At 40.8% G+C, this 23860-nt stretch overlaps 1 protein-coding gene across 1 annotated transcript in view; it reads right to left on the bottom strand.

Annotated features, from left to right (window-relative positions):
- Positions 1-23860, bottom strand: part of mta3 (metastasis associated 1 family, member 3) — a 262123-nt gene that overhangs the window by 157413 nt on the left and 80850 nt on the right. The window contains exons 5-6 of the mRNA XM_078557154.1: positions 21347-21410; positions 7806-7923 (exon numbers count right to left, since the gene is read on the bottom strand). Coding sequence (XP_078413280.1) covers positions 7806-7923; positions 21347-21410 — 182 coding nt within the window. The remainder of the gene's footprint in view (positions 1-7805; positions 7924-21346; positions 21411-23860) is intronic.

The following is a 23860-nucleotide window of genomic DNA, read 5'->3' as shown; positions in this document are numbered from 1 at the left end:
ATTGAATAGCTCCATTCATTTTTTTATTTTAGCAAACATGTTGTTATCATCAGCAGAGGCACAATTGGGTTATGAGAAAGGAGAAGTGTTATCTCTGTTTTCATCCTTTACTTCAATTAAAAATTTTTCAAATATAATGCAGAGGTGAAAAATATTGATTGCAAAACAAGCATATTCTGTACCTCTCTAAATTACACATTTCTTTGCCATTATTTCTAAAATTCTTTTGTACATGATTAGCTTGCACTATCCAGCAGTGTCAAACAATCTAAAGTGGCTTGTTGAGCAACCATTAACCATAACATCAGCCCTCATGTCAACACCTGGAATCTATTTCAAAATACTTCCATTCACCTGACATGCAATATTAGTCAGTGGTAAAATTAAAATGCTTGCAATGTCAATAGAATGTAACAAACACAATATTAAATTTGTCAAGTTATTAGTCATGCAAGCTCCCATTGCAGAACTTCATTTTTACCTAACATTTCAATGAAGCACAGTCGGGTATTTTTCCACAATATAATGCAACTGTTGTTGGATTTTCTTGTAAATGTCAAGACACTGTCATAACAGTTATTAATCGATAAAGCATCTTTAAAGTAAGAAACATCCCAAGGCATTTCATAGAAGAAGAAAAGCAGACACATAGTTAGTTTTGCTGTAGGGCTTGTGTACAAAAGCAGTAAACTCACTTGTTGGGTCATAGTTATTTTTCTTTATAATAGAATCAAAACAAGTTGATCCATTAGTGCCAGAGACATTTCACTCCTGAATTTCCAGGACTTCTATTGTTTTCAACAGACACTAACTTGTAAAGTTTGAAAATAGCTCAATTTTTGTGTGTACATTTTCTTTCCTTATATTATTCAACCGCCTTTGTTCAACAAATATCAAAAAAAAGAACTAATGCCCTTTTGCACTAATTCCTCATGTGGTGCAGGCTTTGGAGAGGATAAAGAAGAGGCTTACTAGAATGGTTCCATGGATGAGAGATTACAGTATGTGGATAGACTGAAGATACTGGGTATGTTGTCCTTAGAGCAGAGACTAAGAGGCGATTTCATAGTGTTTAAAATCATAAAGCATTTATATAGAGCAAATAATCAGAAACTGTTTCCATTGGCTGAAGGGTTGATAACCAGATGACATAGATTTAAGGTGATTGGCGAAATACCAGAGGTGACATGAATAAAAATTTATTTATGCAATGAGTGGTTAGGGTTTGAAATTCAAAGCCTGTGATCAGGTGGTGGTACAGATTTGAAATTAGCCTTCAAAAGGGAATTAAATACATACTTGAAGGAGAAAGAATTGCAGGGATATGGGGAAAGAATGGGAGAAGGGGACTAAATGGATTGCTCTTTGAAAGAGCTAGCACAGACTGAATGGGCTAAGTGGCCACCTACTGTGCTGTACTGTTCTATGCTAGTTATCAGATCTCCCCATTCCACAATATCAAAATTTTAACGATTGCTCTTCAAAAGCATCAAGCTCACAAAATAGAGATAAAGCAATTGGCCCATCTTAGTTCATCCATCCAGAAACAAACTGCAACTCCTCAAGTAATCATAGTGTCTAGCCATGTTTTCTTTAATGCCTCCAGGGAGTTTTCGCTCCATTACTTCATTTTGAAGACCAAACCATTAATGATCACTCTACACATGAAGGCATTTTGCCTATCTTCTTATGCACATTATATACTTATTCATAATAATTTCTATCTGCAACTATTCCACTGAATTACATACTTTATCCAACTCATTGGTATGTTTCCAATTTCCTTCTCAAATTCAACCTCATCCCCACTTTCTAGCCCAGTATTATCTGTACATTTCTGCAGTTTGCCTTTTGGCCTTTATTGTAAGGCAATTAGAAAGTATAAAAGTCAGAAAGTCTTCTTACAATTGTACAGGGCATTGGTGAGGCCACACCTAGAGTATTGTGTTCAGTTTTGGTCTCCTTATATAAGAAAGGATATACTTGCAACTGAGGCAGTTCAGAGAAGCTTTACTAGGTTGATTCCTGGGATGACAGGATAGTATCTTGGGAAATGATTGGGCAGGGGGCCTATGCACATTGGTGTTTAGAAGAATGGGAGATGATCTTATTGAAACATAAAAGGTGCTGAGGGGGATTCACAGGGTAGATACTGAGAAAATATTTCCCCTCAGGGGAGAATCTAGAACTAGGGAGTGCAGTTTCTGAATGCTTAATATATGGTTCTCCCATTTACAATAAGAGATAAGGAGGAATTTCTTCTGAGGGTAGTTCCTATTTGAAATTCTCTTCCACAGAGAACAGTGGAGGCTGGGTCATTGAATATATTCAAGGCTGAGTTAGACAGATTTTTGATCTACATGGGAGTCAAGGGTTTATGGGGGGCAGGCAGGAAAGTAGACTTAAGGCCAATCAGATCAGCCATGATCTAATTGAATGGTGGAGGAGGCTTGAGGGGCTAAACAGCCTATACCCGATCCTATTTCTTATGTTCTATTATGGTAAAAATTTGTCATATAAATTCAAAATACTAAGGGCCCCAACATTGATCCATGGAACACTCTCCCACCTCATCACCCCTTTAAGTTTAGGAAGCAGCTGTTTATGTCAAAACTTTTTTAAAAATTTTTTGGAAGCTACAAGTGATATAACTTTGCATTGCCTATTTGTGAGGTCACTTCCTCAACAAGTCAAGGAAGTTGTTCAGTCAAGATTTTCCCCTTCCCAATTCACATTGACTTTTAATTATTTGATTATCGTCATAAACACTCGATTGCTGGTTCCACAATTTTACAAAATACTGTTGCATGACTGGTGAGTCTGCAATTGCCTGCGTTTGTTGTGGCATGTTTTTGGAAAAGTGATATCATGGATATTTATCCGCTCCTTTATAATTAGGGCCACCACTTCAAACGTCATTCCTCAAAGCTCTCAGTTTTAATTCAACTTATATTACATCTTCCCTAGTAAGTGCATTGAGAAAGTAATCATTTGGCATATTAACTAACTTAAGTTTAGGTTGTTTACCTCTTATCTTGGACCAACCTTTTACTGTTACAGTACTGAAAACATTTCTCACTATAAAAACTTTTACATCTACAGCCATGCTCATTTCATGGTTCCACTTTCCCTCTCTGATCAGCTGAGACTCAGTTGGAAGCACTCTTGCATCTAAGTCACAAGTTTGTGGGTCCCACTCTCAGACTTGAACACTAAAATCAAGGCTGACATTGCAGGGCAATGAGGGAGGTGCCATTTTTCGGATGAGGCAGTCAATCTCAGGTGGACATAAAAGATTCAATTCAGAGAAGAAGAGGAGAGTTATTGCACCGTTGATATCTTGTCATTAAAGCATTTTTGATTGTGGGACCTTGCTTTGCGCATTTAATTACAGAAGTGGGTTTACTTCAAAAAGTACTTAACTTACCATAAAGAATTTTGGGACATCTAAGGTTGTGGAAGGTGTTATTTAAATTAATTTTTTTTTTTCTTTTTCAGCACACTCTTTCATATTTTTCTATTCATTTTCCTCAGGTTTTTCATTTTTCTTCCTTTTTGCACTTGCTTGTTTTGTTCCATTTAAGGATGATTTTCCTTCAGCCTCCACTTGTCAATCCTAGATATACATTTATTGTGTTATTTCATCAGTATGCTTTTGGAAACATATTCCACTTGTCCTTCACTGATTTCCCAATTAATTTATCTAAGCTTTACTCTCATTTCCCTTGAAGTTGGCCTTTTGATTCCCAGAATGTCTGAATTGCATATATAGTCAAATTTGATGGTATGACAAAATTATCACCCAAGGGTGCCATAATTTCCATTCTCTGTATGATATCTGGGGCAGTTAGCATTATCCAGTCAAATAGTGCGGTGCCTTGGTTGATCTACTTAGGCATGAAACCCATACGCTTTAAGTTTACGAACTCTCCACTGTCTGGAGTCATACCGGGCACAAAGGAAGATGGTAAAAACAAAAAACTACTGCGGATGCTGGAAATCCAAAACAAAAACAGAATTACCTGGAAAAACTCAGCAGGTCTGGCAGCATCGGTGGAGAAGAAAAGAGTCGACGTTTCGGGTCCACACGACCCTTCAACAGAAGATGGTTGTGGTTGTTGGATATCGCTGCAGGAATTCCAATGGCTTGTGTCCTAGGCCCAACCATCTTCAGCTGTTTTATCAATGACCTTCCTTCCAACGTTAAGGTCAGAAGTAGAGATGTTCACTGATGATAGCACAGTGTTTAATACCATCCATGACACCTCAGATACTCAAGCAGTCCATGTAAATGTGCATGTCCACCAGGACAACATTCAGGCTTGGACTGATAAGTGGCAAGTAACTTTCATGCCACACAAGTGCCAGGTAATGGCCAACTCCAGCAAAAGAGAATTTAACCATCACCCCTTGACGTCAACGGCATTACTGTAGTGTAATAGGTTAGTGGAATGCATATGCTAATGAGTGACGTAGATGATGAGGTGGCATTGACATCAGCTGTCATGTGCTAGACTTTCTCTCTCTCGGGGTGGGGGAGAGAGAGAGAGAGAGAGAAAGGGGATGGAACACACTGTACTCAGGAACAACATACCTAGTCTGTAACCTGTTTATATATAATATTAATAAACCAGTCTAAAGCAAGTACCAAAAGCAGGATAATTGCTCCTCTTCATTACAAGGGGCGACAGACAGATTGCTGATTCTATGTTGCTCACAATCAATGCACATCTTTATTGGGTAGAGATGTTGGTATACTTCTGGGAATTCTGGTAAAAAACAACTGATAACCAGTATTTGAATAACTCAATGCCTCTCATGGAACGATCTTCGAAGTTTTATGTCGAACCAGTAAAATTTCAACCCACAGTAGCTGAGGCGGCTTCTTCAATCAGCAGTAAGTTTCTTTCCATCGCAGAGACACCATCCATTTGACCCCAGGTGGATATCGAGGTTGTGCATCGCTCAGTTCTTTACAAAGCTGGGCCAGAGGTGGCAGATACAAAAGACATGAAAACGTGTTTGACCCGAGCTAGCTCTTTCCTGAAGAAAGTAATGAGGAAAAGACTGTTGCAGTACTGAGTGGTCTGCTGGATGATGAGGTCCTAGAAGTTGGTCCGTCATTTCAACTGACAGACGCACCGTACAAAGTCTCTGTCTTTTTAAAAAGAGTCAGCTATGTTTCTAGTAGCTAAGAAGCATTCAGATCTTTATTCCACTGAACTTACCAATGCAATACCTATTCCATTGCTGGCTGACCATGAAGAATCTTCCTAGGCGAATGACTTGCTTGATTCCAAGCTTGAGTCCATAGAGGATCATACTACCAAAGAGTTAGTAGCACCTGTTTCCAGGGTGAAAATCAATTGTAGCTGAAAGTCTTCTTCCCCCTAAAGCTGTTCTTTTGCACATAACCTGAGGCAGAACTTTCAAAGTTTCTAAAGCTGCAGAATCCCATATAAGAAACTATTATACAGGGAACTTGTTTCCAAGAAACTTCTCTACAAGAAATTTGTCTTTATATTGTCTTAAAGCGATTCATCCCACTGTAGAAAATGATGTTGTCTTATCTTCATATCCTCAAATATCCTTCCCATTGCTTATGGCAGAGCAGCCTCACATACAGAAAAGTATGACAACATTGCCACTGCCTACAGAAAGAACACATTCGTTCCAAAATACCATTAGGAACTCATCTCTTCTTCGATTCCTGAAATGCTTACAGAAACTTTGTTGTTAAAATCTCAGATCTTCAATGCCTTTCTCTTCTTTGATACAGCAGCGAAAGAAACAATTGTTAGAGCCTTCATTGGAGTTGAAGATCATTCGTCCTCTCAGGTCTTTCCCCAGTGTGCTTTGAGAGAAAAGAAGATTCCTCAGAGTCTGAATTTCTTCTCTTCTAGTTCCAGTCCAAAGGTTGATATCCTTCAGTCTTCTCTCTAGCATCATTCTTTCATTGCAAAGGTTCTACAATCCTTACAGTTCAACAGTCCTGAAGTCTACTTTCTGATTATTAGTAATGCTGGCAAGTTGCTGTCCCATTTTGCTAATGATGTCGTCCTCCAAGGAAAACAAGAAAGCCCTCATGTCTCCAAGACATCTTCCCTAAGGGCTGAAAACAATGTGGGAGATTGAGTCCCATCTAACAGTGACTTGGGGAGGGGGAAGCATAGGAGTAGGAGTTGGGTAGAATCTGTAGCTATAAAAGGGAGTTACAGAAATTCAATGTACATAGTTAAAAACATAGTTTCATATTGTTGTTAAGAAGTTGATAAGAATATAAGAACATAAGAAATAGGAACAGGAATAGGCCATTCGACCCCTCGAGCCTGCTCCGCTATTCAATAAGGCAATGATTGATCTGCTTGCGTTTCGAATTTCATATTCCCATCTACTCCCGATAACCTTTGATTCCCTTGCCTAACAAGAACCTATCTACCACTGCCTTAAAAATATTCAATCATCCCACCTCCACCGCTTTCTGAGGCAGAGTGTTCCAAAGTCACACAACCCTCAGAGAAAAAATTTCTCCTCATCTCTGTCCTAAAAGGGTGACCCCTAATTTTTAAAACAGTGCCCCCTAGTTCTGGACTCACCCACGAGAGGAAACATCCTTTCCAAGTCTATCTTGTCAAGGCCATTCAGGATCTTGCATACTCAATCAAATCACCACTCACTCTTCTAAACTCCAGTGAAAACAAGCCCAGTCTGTCCAACCTTTCCACATAAGACAACCCACTCATTCCAGGTATCAATCTAGTAAGCCTCCTTTGAACCACCTCCAACACATTTACAACCTTCCTTAAATAAGGAGACCAAAACTGCACATAGTATTCGAGATGCGGTCTCACCAGTGCCCTGCATGACTGAAGCATAACATCCTTACTTTTATGTTCAATTCCCCTCGTAATAAAGGATAGCATTCAATTAGCCTTCTTAATTACTCGCTGTACCTGCATACTAACTTTGTGATTCATGTACTCTTCATATTGCTAGAATATTCCTTAGAATTTTGTGTTGTTTTGATTACATAAAAGATTAATCATTTAAAGATTGAATACACAGCTACTTCAGCAACTTTCAAAAGAATGTACATTTTCCATCTCATAGCTTCCATAAACACAAAATGATTAAAGGTGATAAGAAATCTGTATCTGCACAACTGAGGGACAACTATTTTTCTTGATTAGCTGACTGGAAGCTAACATTTTGTTAGTGCAGGAGAGGGGGTAGACAGAGGGCTGTTAAGATTGCTACATCCGAATTTCAGATCGGGATGGAGAACTGAGAACATGCAATTGCAATATGCAAGCTTGCACAGCCAAGAAAGCGTGAAGGTGGCATACTTGCTCCCATACTTCTTTCAAATGTGGAACTGTAACTGGAAGGTAGAAATTACAACTTTTTCCATTTTCCCTCCCTGCAGAGAAATATTTGGCATCTGTTTAGTGCCACTCAAACGATTGGTCACTAGGTATATGGGGAAATTGCAGATACAAACCCACGTCACATCAATGAGACACAACAAATTGTTTTAGAAACTCATTAAATTTCTTTCGCATGACATTAACAAAAACGATTACTACACTTTTCTAATTATCTCAATAACACTAAAATATTAGTCTTATTTTACAATATAAAACATTATATTTGAATATTTTAAAGCATTAAAGTAGCACTGGAATTCTCAAAATTAAGCTGGTTATATAATTAAATTGGTCATTAGGTTTATGAGCTGCGCAAATACAATGCTGTTCCCTCTTGAAGATAGTAGTTCATGTGGTGCAACAAAATAACATTCTTACCTTCATTCAGCATGTCTGAAATATCTGCTTGGTATCGAGAACCCACTCTTATTTCTCCTTTGTCTGCAAGGAGTGTTTTCTGTGAGGGATCATAGACCAAGGAGTAGAAAAAACCATCCTACATAACAGAAAATAAGTATTCAAAAATGACTATGAAAATTGCCAAACACACAAAAAAACAAAAAGAAATCAAAATTGTCACAAAGGTTACATTAAATTTCACTTCCCACAGAATAGCAGAGGATGCATAATCTAAAGATGTGCACTGTTGCCCTATCTTTTCTTGGTCATTCACAGGTATTCACAAAAATTCACCCTCACAATAAGCAACGAACAACCTAAACTGAAACCAAGTTCTAAAGCCATGCTCAGTCCTGGAATGCACAGATTCTAAGGATATTACTGAAAAAAAGAGATACGATGCCATCTTGCACTCAACAGGGCAAAAGCAAGAATGCCAAATTTCAAACACGCACAGCAATTTATACTAGAGGAGGAAAGGATGCTGACTCGTTGGCAAGTTACTCTGACTGGCCGAGCTATTGCAATGGAAAAAAAAACCGGAAACTACAGGCTCCCCAGGTAATTCCAAAAAGGAGCAAGGCTTGAACATACTCCTTTTGTTTGCAGAGAATGGGTCCCTGTCTGTAAATGTCACTTCTAGCAAGCACAGATGAGGCACGTTACGAGTTTGACTGATTATCTTAAATTGGTTGTTAGTGTAGCTATTAGTGCATTTAGGATTATTCAGCAAGTGCTGCCTAATTGCGGAATCACACCTAACACTAGATAGTTCTTTAAAAATTCTTTCATGGATGTGGGCATTGCTGACAAGGCCAGCATTTATTACTCATCACCAATTGCCCTTGAACTGAGTGTCTTGCTAGGCCATTCCAGAGGGCAAGTAAGAGTCAACCGCATTACTATGGATCTGGAGTCACATGGAAGCCAGGCCAAATAAGGATGGTAGATTTCCTTCCAAAAAGGACATTAGATACAGCCCTTGGCTTGAGGCATAGGGTACAAAAGCAAGTTATGTAAACCTTTATAAAACATTAGTTAAGCTCCAGCTTGAGTATTGTGGACAATTCTGGGCACCACACTTTAGGAAGGCCTTCAAGAGGGTGCAGAGAAGATATACAAAAATAGTACCAAGGATGGAGGACTTCAGTTATAAAGGGAGACTAGAGAAGGTGGAAATGTTCCCCTTAAAGCAAGGTAAGGGGAGATTTTATAAAGGTGTTCAAATATATGAAGTTTTGATAGAATTAGAAAAAACTGTTTCCAGTGTTAAAAGGTAACCAAATAATATAGCTTTGAGGCAATTGGCAAAATGACCAGAAGTCGAATGTGGAAACACTTCTTCTTCATTATACAGCAAATTACAAAAATCTAGAGAACATTGCCACAATGGTGGAAACAGGTTCAGTAGTAACTTTCAAGAGGTAACTGAATAAATAGTTGAAGGGAATAAAAGTGCAAGGCAATTGGGGAAAAGAGTGAGGGAGTGGGTGTAATTGGATAGTTTCTTGTAAAGAGCTGGTACAGATGCAATAAGCCGAATTCCCTCCTTTATCACTGTAACATTCCACAATTCAAATAAAATTATTGCTGCGAGCTTGATAATCTGGATCCTAAGGTTTGTCGACAGTGCTATCAAGCAGCACTTATTCACTTGCTGACGCTCAGGTTGGGTTCCACCAGGAGCACTCAGCCCTTAGAACTCATTGCAGCCTTGGTTCAAACATAGACAAAAGAGCTAAATTCCAGAGGTGAGGGGAGAGTGACTGTCCTTGAATTCAAGGCAGCATTTGACCAAGTTTGGCATCAAGGAATCCTCGTAAACCTGAATTCAATTGGAATCAGGGGGAAAATTTTCCACCGGTTCAAGTCATATCAAACAAAATGAAAGATGACTGTGGTTGTTGGAGCCCAATCTTCTCAGCCCAGGACATCACTGCGGTAGTTCCTCAGGGTAGTGTCCTAGACCAAACCAGCTTCAACTGCTTCATCAAGGATCTGCCCTCCATCGTAAGATCAGAAGTGGGAATATCCACTGATGATTGCACAATGTTCAGTTATATTCACAATTCCTCAGATAATGAAGTAGTCCGTGCCTGCATGCTTCAAGACCTGGACAACTTTCAGGCTTAGGCCAATTAATTGGCAATTAGTATTCACATCACACAAGTGCCAGACAATGACCATCACCAACAAGAAAGAATCTAACCACCTCCCCTTGAGGTTCAACGGCACTACCATCATCAAACCCCACCCCCACCCCCGCATTATCATCATCCTGGGCAGTTACTATTAACCAGAAGCTTAACTGGACCAGTCACATAAATGCTGTAGCAGACCAGGTCAGAGGCTGGGTATTTTGCAGCAACTAGCTCATCTCCTGACTTCCCAAAGCATTTCTATGAACTACAAAACACAAGCTAGGAGCATGATGGAATATTTCCACTTGCCTGGATGAGTGCAACTGAAACAACAACTAAGAAACTCAAAATCATTTAGCACAAAGAAGATGACTTGATTGGCACCCTGTCACCTTAAACATTCATTCCCTCCACCATCAGCAGAACATGGCTGCAGTAAGTACCACCTACATGATGCAAGGCAGCAACTTGCCAAGGCTCTTCAACAGTACCTGTCAAACATGTGACTACTACCATCTGCAAGCACATAGGAACAGTCCAAGTTTACCTCCAATTCATACACCATCCTGACTTGGAAATGTATCGTCATTCCTTCATGGTCACTGGGTCAAAACCTGGAACTCCCTAACTCAACAGCACTGTTGGAGTAGCTATGCCAGATGGACTGCAGTCATTCAAGGTGGCAGCTTACCACCACCTCCTCAAGGGCATTTAGCAATAAATGCTGGCCTTGCCAGTGTCTCAGACAAAATTTTACATTTCTTACTGTTTATGATCATAGTGTTTTTCTATGTAAGGTGTGTGTATTTTCTTATCCTCAGAGTGATTGTCCCAGTTTAAATAATTCCAACAGCAATCTTTTTGTGAATTTAAAAATAGAAGTTATTTATTATCACACACTTGCCTCAAATGTCTAAAAAAAATGACATCTCACTCACTCACACTACAACACACAAGATTAAATACAGAAGAAGTTAAAAAAAATACAATGACACCTTGGGATTATTTCAGTCTCTTTAATAGCAGGCCTGTAGCTTCTTAAATAAGCTGATGCTTTGGTTGGAGCGAAGGTCTTGTAAGCAGAGGTTTCTCAGTAAACTGAGAGGCTTCTTGTAGTTGAATTTCCAGGAAGTTGGTTCTCAGGTGAACTTGAAGCTGGAATCGGTTGAAAAGAGTCCTTCTTCCACTTTCAAGGTATTATTACCGTGGCTGTTTAGTTGACTGCAGCTGGTTCGAAAGCTTCCACAGAGCTTCTACAGAGCTGATTCTTACTGTTTTAAAAGCAGGCAACAAACATGGCTGTCTCCTCCATGTCCCTTTCCAAATAAGGTGGGTGGTCAGGTTGATTAACATCCTGTGTTGTCATTTGACATTCTGAAATTTACCCAGTCAAGGTTTGGATGAGAGACCATCATATTACAATGGGAGGTCTATGGGGACTCATTCATATTCGTCTAACACACGTTGAGTTTCAATGTGTCTTGTCCATGGTGAACTAGAAAGACAAGCCAGCTGGAATACTATAGTCTTTTTGTTGACATTCCATCCTTAAACAAAGGGATGTGTGAATTTCTTGGATGGCTGTTGATGTCCATACTTAATTAGGCATTTGCTTGAGTCTCAGGATAGAATAGAGTTGTAACGTCAAAAGTCACATGGGTTGCAATAGCCTTTTTAACAGTGAAGTTTTTATTCAAAATTTTTTAAGTACGGTCTGAAAGTTCATAATATATTGGAGCATGACACAAGCAGCGCCCACTTCCCAAGAATGAATTTTTAAAAACACACTCTAGCCTGGCAAGCTTTGGTAGTTATCAACAGGGGTGTAGTCTCTGGATTATGTCTATAATCATTAAACCAAAGTATTGCTAAATTCTAAAACAGGACAGATTAATCCAGTAATACACTTGCATATGGACAACTCATTGTAACCATTACAAAATTGAAGAGTGGTGAATTATTGTTTCCATTTAAATAAAATCAATAAAACAAAAAAAATCAGACTAGCAGTAGCTATTGTTCAAATCATGCTATTGTTACCAGTCCAATAATCTACCTCCAACTCCTGCAGCTTGATTAGTTCTGCTCTTGTAAGGAAGATAAGCAATACTATCCCCTCCCACAATACTACTCCCATTTTGTTGTGGGCATAAGCAAGTTTCAAAATGCAGCACAACTAAACTGCTTTCTTTCAAAATTTATTTTTTGCAACACCACAATACAACAGCATTTTCAAATCAAAGTCTGTTTCTAAATATCGATGACAATTATAACAAAGGATGGTCTGATCGCTCTCTGCTTCTTCCTCGAACAGAGGCCCGAACAATCCCCATCCACCACTACTCTACTCCGTCTGGCTGAACTTGTTCTCTCACTGAGCAATTTCTCCTTAAACTCCTCTCACTTCCTCCAAATAAAAGGTGTGGCTATGGGTACCCGCATGGGCCCCAGTTATGCCTGTCTCTTTATGGGGTATGTGGAACATTCCTTGTTCCAGTCCTACTCAGGCCCCCTCCCACAACTCTTTCTCCGGTACATCGATGACTGCTTCGATGCCGCTTCACGCTCTCGTCTGGATCTGGAAAAATTTATTAATTTTGCTTCCAATTTCCATCCCTCCATCATTTTCACGTGGTCCATCACTGACACTTCCCTTCCCTTCCTTGACCTCTCAGTCTCAATTTCTGGTGATAGACTGTCCACCAATATTCATTACAAGCCTACGGACTCCCACAGCTACCTCGACTACAGCTCCTCACATCCTGCTTCCTGTAAGGGCTCCATCCCATTCTCTCAGTTCCTTTGCCTCCGTCGCATCTGTTCTGATGATGTCACTTTCCAAAACAGTTCTTCCGACATGTCTTCCTTCTTCCTTAACCGAGGTTTTCCACTCAAGGTGGTTGACAAGGCCCTCAGCTGTGTCTGGCCCATCTCCCGCACATCCGCCCTCACTCCTTCCTCTCCCTCCCAGAACCATGTCCCCCTTGTCCTCAAGTATCACCCCACCAGCCTCCGCATTCAAAGGATCATCTTCCGCCTATTCCGCCAACTCCAGCATGATGCCACCACCAAACACATCTTCTCTTCACCCCCTCTGGCAGCATTCCACAGGGATCGTTCCCTCCGGGACACCATGGTCCACTCCTCCATCACCCCCTACACCTCAACCCACTCCCACGGCACCTTCCCATGTAACCGCAGAAGGTGTAACACCTGCCCCTTTACTTCCCCCCTCCTCCCCATCCAAGGGCCCAAACACTCCTTTCAAGTGAAGCAGCATTTCACTTGCACTTCCCTCAATTTAGTCTGCTGCATTCGCTGCTCCCAATGCGGTCTCCTCTATATTGGAGAGACCAAACGCAAACTGGGTGACCGCTTTGCAGAACACCTTCGGTCTGTCTGCAAGCATGGCCCAGACCTCCCTGTCGCTTGCCATTTCAACACACCACCCTGCTCTCATGCCCACATGTCCGTCCTTGGCCTGCTGCAATGTTCCAGTGAAGCTCAACGCAAACTGGAGGAACAGCACCTCATCTTCCGACTAGGCACTCTACAGCCTTCCGGACTTAACACTGAGTTCAACAACTTCAGATCATGAACTCTCTCCTCCAACCCCACCCCCTTTCTGATCCCCCTTTTCCAATAATTTATAACTTTTTAAATATATTTTTCTTTTCCCACCTATTTTTAAATTCATTTCGATCTATCATTTTACCTCCACCTTTTAGCCCATTTCGATCCCTTCCCCCCACCCCACCCCCACTTGGGCCATCTGTCACTTGCTTGTCCTGCTTTCTACCCTTAATGTCACATTCCTTAGATAATATCACCACCATCAACACCCCTTTGTCCTTTTGTCTATGACATCTTTGGCAATCTCTTCTTTGCCTCCACCATCACTGGCCCTCTATCCAGCTCTACCTGTCCCACCCACCTCAACCAGCTTATATTTCACCACATTTCTATATTTCCTTAGTTCTGATGGAGAATCATATGGACTCGAAACATTAACTGTATTCCTCTCCGCAGATGCTGTCAGATCTGCTGAGTTTTTCCAGCTATTTTTGTTTTTGTTTGAAAACAAATTAATGGCCTGGGAGAAATCACAGAAAAGAAAAAAAGATCAGCAAGAGCAAGAAAGGAAGCTACAAAAAAAAACCAAGTAGAGGAATAAAGAAAGTAAAGAAAGCAAGATAAAGGTCGACTTGCATTGACATAGCACCTTGTACAACCTTAGGGCATCCCAAAGCATTTAACAACAAATGTGGTGCTTTTGAAGTGCAGTCAATATTGTAATGTTGGAAACATGGCAGTCAAATTTGCACACAGCAAGGTCCTACAAATAGCATTTGTGACCTGTTTTGGTAATGTGGGTTGAGGGATTATTGGCCAGGACAATAAAAGTTTAATGTTATGAAGGGCAGTACTGTTGTTGTTTAGCGAACAGATCTCTACCTTGTAAAGGCAGAAATGGCAACTCTTTGATATTTCTTCCTCCCAGCCCCAACCATGGACACTGAGCTATCAATTCCCAGACTATCACTGACCTTACTTTTTCTAGAGATCTCCACCTCCGCCCCCTACTCCCACCATAGCCCCCAACTTCACAGCAACCTAATCTCACACAGCCCACTTCTATCACCATCCCAAGATCCACAAACAGTACTGCTCTGGCTGACCCAGTTCTGGCCTGTTCTTGCCCTAAGGAACTGATTTCTTCCCATCTTAGCTCTTATTTTTTTCTTCCCTTATCTGGTGTCTTCCAACCAAATCTCAACTCTTCTGATATCATCCACTACTCATCAGTGGTTCAGTTAGTAGCATTCTCGCCTGAGTCAGAAAGTTCCAGGTTCAGTCCCATTCCAGGACTTGAGTACAAAAATCAAGGCTGACAGTCCAGTGCAGTGCCAAGGGGGGACTACACTGTTGATGGTGCCATCTTTCAGATGAAATGTTAAACCAGATGAAACCATCTACCGGTTCGGGTGGATGTTAAAGAATCATGGCACTATTTCAAAAAAGAGCAGTGCTGTTATCCCTGGTGTCCTAGCAAATATTCAAAATCACATGGTCATTATAACATTGCTATTTGTGGGAGTTTGCTGTGTACATATTGGCTACCCCTTTTCTTACATTACAACACTTTAAAAATACTTCTATTGGCTGTAAAACACAGAGACATTCAGTGGTCATGAAAAGCACTATATAGATGCAAGTCTTTCTTTTTTTTCTTTTAGCCAATTTTTTCCAATTTCCTATCCCTTACCTTCTACTTTTCACCGTGGACATTCAGCCCCACTAAACCTCCGCCCCAACAGAACAATCTCTTCTGCTACTTTCTTGAATGGAAGCCCAACCAATCTCCATTCACCACCACCTGCCATCTGACTGAACAACTTCTCCTTTGACTCCACTTACTTCTTCCAAATGAAAGGTGTCACTATGGGAACCCGCATAGCTATGTCTGCCTTTTCAGGCATATGTGGAACATGCTTTGTCCCCTCCCTCACCTTTTTCCAGCACATTGATAACTAATTCCTGCTCTCACTAAAAAATTTCATTAACGTTGCTTCCAATTTCCACCCTTCCTTTGGCTTCACATGGTCCATCCGGATGACTCTCCCTTCACCAATTTTAAATCAGAATATTTACAGCACATAAAGTGGCCATTCAGCCCTTCATATTCCTGCATGCCCTCTACAAGAGAAAATCAGTTAGTCTCACTACCTCCCTTTTCCTCATAGTCCCGCAAATGTTTGAGATAATTATCCAATTCCTCTTTGAAAGGCCTCAAACCGGCCTCCACCACTTACTCAGGCAGTGCATTCCTAATCACTGACTGTGTAAAAAAAGGTTTCCCTCATGTTACCTTTGGTTCTTTTGCTACCTTTGTTGCGATTGTTTCCCAGCCATCTGCTCACGGATGGAAGTGTAAACAGGTAATAAGGAAAGAAAATAAAGGAAGTTGTCAATCAGGGATGGGTGGTTAACCAACATCTACTATATGCCCACTGACTTCTGTAGCCACCTTGACTACACTTCCTCCCATTCTGCTTCCTGCAGGGACTCTATTCCATTATCACAGCTTTTCTCACCTCCATCACATCTGTTCTGATGATGCTACCTTCACACCAATGCTTCCGATATGTCTGCCTTTTTCCTTAACTGTGGATTCCTCTCTACTGTGGTTGACAGGGCATCTGTCGGAGTCTATTTCATTCCTGGCATTCTGTCCTCACTTCTTCCCATTCCTCCCAGACACAAAATAGGGCCCTTTTTGTCCTCAGCTTTCCCAGCATCCTCCACATTGAACAGATCATTCTCCACTATCTCAAGAGCAATGTTCCCACCAAACACATCTGCCTCTCCCCTTTCAGCATTTCAAGGTGCCATTCCCTGTGCAACACCCTGGTCCATTCTTCTATTACCACCAATACCTGCTCCCCTTTCCATGGCAACTATCAAATGCCCCAGGCATTTATTCCAGGTGAAAGAGTAATTCACTTATACCTTTTCTCATTTCACTAGACTGCATTTGCTACCCCACAATAAATTTCCTCTATCATGAGGCAACGAAACAGATTGGACGATCACCTGCTCAACACTTCCATTCAGTCCACATGCACGACCTGAGCTGCTCGTCACATGCCATTTTAATTCTCCATCCTACACCCACACTGGCTTGGCCTCCAACACTGTTGCAATGACACTCAATGAGGGACAGCACCTCGCCTTTCAATGAGTCAGAATTGACTGGGAGATGAGCCTAGCAGGAAAGACAGTGGAACAGCAATGGCAGGAGTTTGTGGGAGTAATTTGGGAGACACAGCAAAAATTCATCCCTAGGAAGAAGAAGCATACTAAAGGGAGGATGAGGCAACCATGGCTGACAAGGGAAGTCAGGGACAGCATAAAAGCTAAAGAGAAAGCATACAATGCAGCGAAGAGCAGTGGGAAACCAGGGGATTGGGAAGCCTACAGAGACCAACAGAGGACAACTAAGAAAGAAATAAGGAGGGAGAAGATTAAATATGAGGGTAAACTAGCCAGTAATATAAAAGAAGGTAGCAAGAGTTTTTTTTAGATATATAAAGGGTAAGAGAGAGGCAAAAGTGGACATTGGGCCGCTGGAAAATGACGCTGGAGAAGTAGTAGTGGGGAACAAAGAAATGGCGGAGGAACTGAATAGGTACTTTGCATCAGTCTTCACAATGGAAGACATGAGTGACATCCCCAAAGTTCAAGAGAGTCAGGGGGCAGAGGTGAGTATGGTGGCCATTAGCAAGGAGAAGGTGCTAGGAAAACTGAAAGGTCTGAAGGTGGATAAATCACCTGGACCAGATGGATCACACCCCAGAGTTCTGGAGGAGATAGCTGAAGAGATAGTGGAGGCGTTAGTGGTGATCTTTCAGGAATCACTGGAGTAAGGGGGGTTTTCCAGAGGACTGAAAAATCGCTAATGTAACCCCCCTGTTTAAGAAGGGAGTGAGGCAAAAGACGGGAAATTACAGACCGATTAGCCTGACCTCGGTCCTTGGTAAGATTTGAGAGTCCATTATTAAGGATGAAATTTCAGAATACTTGGAAGTGCATGGTAAAATCGGGCAAAGTCAGCATGGTTTCATCAAGGGGAGGTCATGCCTGACAAATCTGTTAGAATTCTTTGAGGAGGTAACGAGTAGGTTAGACAAAGGAGAGCCAATGGATGTTATCTACTTGGACTTCCAGAAGGCCTTTGACAAGGTGCCGCACAGGAGGCTGCTCAGTAAGATAAGAGCCCATGGTGATAGAGGCAAGGTACTAGCATGGATAGAAGATTGGCTGTCTGGCAGGAGGGAGAGAGTGGGGATAAGGGGGTCCTTCTCAGGATGGCGGCCGGTGACTAGTGGAGTTCTGCAGGGCTCAGTGTTGGGACCACAACTTTTCATTAATACATTAATAATCTAGATAGAGGAACTGAGGGCATCCTGGCTAAGTTTGCAGATGATACAAAGATAGGTGGAGGGACAGGTAGTATTGAGGAGGCGGGGAAGCTACAGAAGGATTTGGACAGGTTAGGAGAATGGGCAAAGAAGTGGCAGATGGAATACAACATGGGGAAGTGTGAGGTCATGCACTTTGGTAGGAAGAATAGAGGCATAGACTATTTTCTAAATGGGGAGAGAATTCAGAAATCTGGAGTGCAAAGGGACTTGGGAGTCCTAGTCCAGGATTCTCTTAAGGTTAACTTGCAGGTTGAGTCGGTAGTTAGGAAGGCAAATGCAATGTTGGCATTTATTTCGAGAGGACTAGAATATAAATGCATGGATGTGCTGCTGAGGCTTTATAAGGCTCTGGTCAGACCACATTTAGAATATTGTGAGCAATTTTGGGCCCCGTATCTCCGGAAGGATGTGCTGGCCCTGGAGAGGGTCCAGAGGAGGTTCACGAGAACGATCCCAGGAATGAAAGGCTTAACATATGAGGAACGTTTGAGGACTCTGGGTCTATACTCGATGGAGTTTAGAAGGATGAGGGGGGATCTGACTGAAACTTACAGAATACTGAAAGGCCTGGATCGAGTGAACGTGGGGAAGATGTTTCCATTAGTAGGAGAGACTAGGACCCGAGGGCACAGCCTCAGAGTAAAGGGAAGACCTTTTAGAACAGAGATGAGGAGAAACTTCTTTAGCCAGAGATTGGTGAATCTATGGAATTCGTTGCCACAGAAGGCTGTGGAGGCCAGGTCATTGAGTGTATTTAAGACCGAGATAGATAGGTTCTTGATTGGTATGGGGATCAAAGATTACGGGGAGAAGGCGGGAGAATGGGGTTGAGAAACTTATCAGCCATGATTGAAAGGCAGAGCAGACTCGATGGGCCGAATGGCCTAATTTCTGCTCCTATGGCTTATGGTCTTATGAGTTTGAAAGGTTGTAAAATGGCTCAATGAGTTCTACAACTTCAGATTAAAATCACTGCTCCTATTTTTCAGAAAGCAGGTTCTGACATTGCCATTTACAATTCATCTAGACCCATCTGTTATTCATTTACTTGTTCAATTACCCGATTTTTACTTTGCACTCCTATCATCCCTTTTGTTATCTACTCATTCCTGCCCTCCACTCCACCACAGACCTTCCCTTCTTCCAGTTGTAACAAATCATCATTGACCTCAAACGTTAACTGTTTCTCTGTCCACATATGTGCCTGATCTCCTGGGTATTTCCAGAATTTTCTGTTTTTATCATAGCATGGAAAATATTGGTCCACATTAAAAAGATTATTCACTTTTTTTGCTTCTTGCAGCCTTGGTGCTTATTGTGCATGCGCTGCCATGACGTCAACCCATACCTGCCATGGGAGAGAGTGCTGGATCAGAGCCTCGGGGCAGTAGGGAGGGTTTGGAGCATTGCAGTGCCAAGGTGTGGGGTTTGAGGTATGGCAGACCCCAGAAAAGAAAAAGTTAAACACACACAAGATTACAGTTACACAGTTATTTAGTCTTATAACAGTTCCCAAAATTTCTGCTTAACTAGACTCCCAACTACACACCCCTTTCAGGCAACAGTCCAAAATAGATTATTATTCTATAAAACATCCAGCAAGATTACCACAAGCACCCCCAGTTGCTGTAAGGGAGGTATTTCACAGCTTTTCTCTTCCTCTCACTCGACAGTGAAACTCCAAAGGCTTTTAACACAACCTTGGTACTAGAACAGCAAACTTCTCCAGGGCGGCTGGAGGTTTTTTCCATAAGTTTGTTTCACACAGTCAAGATCTCACATTGCCATGCCCCATTCAGCTTTCCATCTTTCTTTAAATATATTTTCTCCTTTTTAATCTGTAAATCCCATTGTTTCCACCTGTCTTTGGAATTTCCTTTTTCCAGAATAAAAAATCTTTTGTGTTGTCATTATAGCCAGCACTTTTGGGAAAAATAAACATAATAACTTTGCCTTATTTATCTTTGCCGGTTGTAAACATCTTACCATGTCCCTTTGAAAAGCCAATAGTCTCTCCACTTAACTAAAAATGCAAATTTAATTTTACTTAGCTTGTCCTTTAGCATTTCATTTACCTGTTTTTTACACTTAACCCCTTTGATGATTCTAACCTTGCAGTCTAACAGTCTGCAGTTTACTTAAATTATTCACAAACACAGAAACATACACACACACACAAACATAAGCCTATTTTAAAGTATCCCACAGTATATCAGGAAAAATATGATAGTTCTTTTACAATAAGTTGTAAAGTAAAAACTACACCAGATGACTTCTGGGTACAAATCAAGGTTCCTTACTGTCTGTCAATGAGCGTCATTAAAGCCAGGTAAAGAATTTATGTTATTTAAATAATAAATTACTATTCAAACCTAATAAGGTACCTCAAAATAAGTCTCACCTACTTATTATGAAGATAAACATTGGAAGTAAACCACTACACCTTTTTGGGCTTGTATCAGAAGCATCTCTCTCAAAGCACTGTTTCAAATTTTACATGAGGCCACTAAAAACGTTAAAATGTCAATTTTGGCCAATTTTATCACATCCAGATGCCAATTCTTTATTCTCTAAAGTAGTTAAAAAAATATCCAACCTGCTGCAATTTTAAATACAAATTGTTGTTATTGTTGGACAGACATGGTTAAGAAATTGATTAATATACATTTTTTAATTATCAAGGTTTTGATTGGGTGAATAGGGAAAGCCTATTTTCACTAATTATGGAGTCTGAAATAAGTGGTCATCAATTTAAAATTGTCACTAAAACAGAGAAATCAAGAGAAATTTCTTTACATAGAATTTCGAAGCACGGAATGCTTTGCCTTAGGAACTGGTTGAGGCAAAAACCATTGCATCAAGGAAAAATCAGATAAATATTTGAAACAAAGGAAGCCGTGGGCTACTGAAAGTGCACAATGCAATGAGATTAGCACTGGGTTGCTCTCGCAAAGCGCTGGCATGAACATGATAGACAAGACGACTTCCTTCTGTGCTGTAAGTGTCTCTGTTCTAAAGATCCAGGGATTTGCTGTGGGTTTTGAGATTCACACCTCAGCAGTTATTCTACATAAAGTCAGCAACCCTTCTTCTAGTTCATCACAGATAAACTCCAATATTCCATTAACTATGCCATTTTGTTACTGTTTGAGAATCTCTAATCATAGTATTACTAATGATAACATGGTATAGAGAGATAAGTATATCAGTGCCATTTGAATCACTAACATCCCTACATTTCAATTTTTCAAATGCAGCAATATTACTTTTTTACATAGAAAAGATGCAGAACATGGCTGGAGTCCAAATTTCAACACCCACAAAAAGTTCCTGGAAGGTATTTTTGAGCAAATGTCTGTCATAACAATATCAAAAACAATGGTCAATACTTTACCTCTTTTTCCAAATAGCAGGCCACTGACTCTGTTTCGTTCAAAAGTGAAACACCGCATTTGCCCCTAAGGGGAAAAATACATTTAGTTCAGCAAAATTTCAAATAAAGCCATGAATTGTTTTCAGTAAAAAAAAAAATAAACTTAAAGCAAAGTCCAGGCACTGGAGTCTCTATGATCTGGCTACCATTCTTGTTACCGGGTTGCCTGCTTTCTCCATTGCGTCTTTAAGCAGCTTTTTATAAAACTTGTTTCTGCACCAGGTCTCTGCCTCTTCCCTAGGCCAACCTGAATGCCTCTCATTTAAATTAGTTAACCCTACAATTTACACTATTGCCTGAAGGAGGGTGAAAAGAGGTAAGGGAATACCCTCTTCTTCCCATAATTACTGAGAAACACATTAATCATTCTTACAATGTGAAAATGCCATGCTTTGAATTCAGGAAAATACAGAAGCTTTTTACGCCTTGTGAACTGCTGCAACATTACCTGTACCCTATCAATTCCACAGGTTTTATTTAATTCCTTGATGGTTAACAGTTTTTGGTTAGTCTTTCTCCTTTTGGTTTAGTCTCTTTGTTCATCATCATTGTCACCATCAGGGATATGGTTTCTGCTGTTCTGATGAAAGACCATCAACCTGAAACGTTAACTGTTTCATCTCCACAGCTGCTGTCTGGCATGCTGAGCAATTTCCAGTTTTAATTTCAAATTTCCAGCTTCCGTGATATTTTGTCAAATTAACTGTTAACTATTCTTCCTCGAGCTCCTAAGTAGCTTCCAGTATTCTCTTCTTTTTTGTTTTGCTGACAAGGAGCAGAACCATATTACTGTATACTTTTATGAGTTCCAGTAGCCCTCTAGTACATCAATCGAATGACTATCTTTCAAGTGTGTGACCCAAGGCGTGAATATTGTCGTGCCATTCAACTACGAAGTCATCACAATTGAGCCTAATCTCTCTTCCAGGAACTGTCACTGGAAGGAGAAGGAATTTTGCCAGTAGTTTCCTTTTCCTAACCCAGAAACGCTGAATCCAACTATGGTGTACCATTCATGGCCTGACTGGAATCAACAATCTCAACCTGTGATTGAAACTAGGTTGCTCTGATCCATCAGCCTTGGTTCAGTGGTAGCATTCTCTCCTCCAAGCCAAGAGGTTCTAACTTCAACTCCATTGCACAATTTAGGCACATAATCTTGGCTGACACTTCAGTGCAGCATTGATAGGCTGCTGCAATATGTGAAGTGCAATCTTTCAGGCAAGGCATTAAACCAAATGTAAATGATCACAATACTGTTCAAAGAGAAGCAGGAGAATTCTTCCAGTATCCTGATCAATACTTACGTCTCAAGCAAAATACTGAAACAGATTATCCAGTCACCTGTATACGCATAGCTCCACAAATAGCACTTCAGGGATCGCTTTTAGTCAACCATTGTTGAATTTTTCTCCTTCTATAGACCAAAAACACTTATGCTAATTGTGCAATCCCCTCTCCTACGTCAGGTTAGGTTGGCTAATTTGGACCAGGCATAAACTCAGGACCTTCAGGTCACTGACTCAAGTTAACCTGAGTCACATGCCCCACTGGGTTCATACCCCACTGGGTTCATATCCCACAATAGACTTGAACACATAATCTGGGCTAATATTTGAGGGCAGTAAAGAGGGAGGGCAGTAAAGAGGAAGTGCTTCTTTTCAAATGCATCTTCGTCATGCATCAATTCACTCACCCTCACAAAACATTACATTCAACATTTCACCGATTGCAGGTCTGATGTTCGCTCATCCGTGGTTTTCAGGGAAAAACAAGAAAAGTTGGAGTCATAAAAAGAAAAAGCACCGAAATTAATATTAAAAAAAGATACAGAAGGCGCCCATGACGTATTTCCCAGATTAGAAGTTGTGCACTGCACATAGGTCGTCTACCCACGTTGCTTTCTGGAGTGTTTGCATGTGGGTGTTCATAGTTGTTACGATTTCATTTGTGTCCATAGTACAGTACAGTATCTGGGCAATCTTTAAGTCACCATTATTGAAAAATGAATGAATCTGATCCAAGCAGTATAAGTCCTAGAAAAGTAATGACACGTGCCAAAAAAGTGTCAATATTAGATAGGCTGAAACGCAGCACTAGTGCTATCATGTTGGCCAGGGAATACAGTGTTAATGAATCTACAATTAGGTATATTAGGTGGTCTGATAATAAAATAAGGGTCAGTGTTAGTATTCCTGGTAGTCGTCCTGCCAGGTTACCTTTTGTAAGTAGGAGATCCACACTTGGAAGAAACTTACTAAAGTTACTAAACATGTAGTTAGAGCACAAGCATGAAAAAAAGCTTCCAATTATTAGAAATAATGCACTTGCATTGTACCAACACATAAAAGGTGGTAAAGAGGGTAGTGCTGACTCTACTGGTGATAATGAAGAAGGGGCCTCCTTCACCCTCCAGGGGATTCTCAGCCAGCACAGGATGGTTTGAAGTGTTTTGGTCTGCATGATGTGTAGTTG

The sequence above is a fragment of the Cetorhinus maximus genome, chromosome 14, assembly GCF_964194155.1.
Source record: "Cetorhinus maximus chromosome 14, sCetMax3.hap1.1, whole genome shotgun sequence".
NCBI lineage: Eukaryota > Metazoa > Chordata > Chondrichthyes > Lamniformes > Cetorhinidae > Cetorhinus > Cetorhinus maximus.
This window is presented reverse-complemented; position numbering and strand designations above follow the sequence as displayed.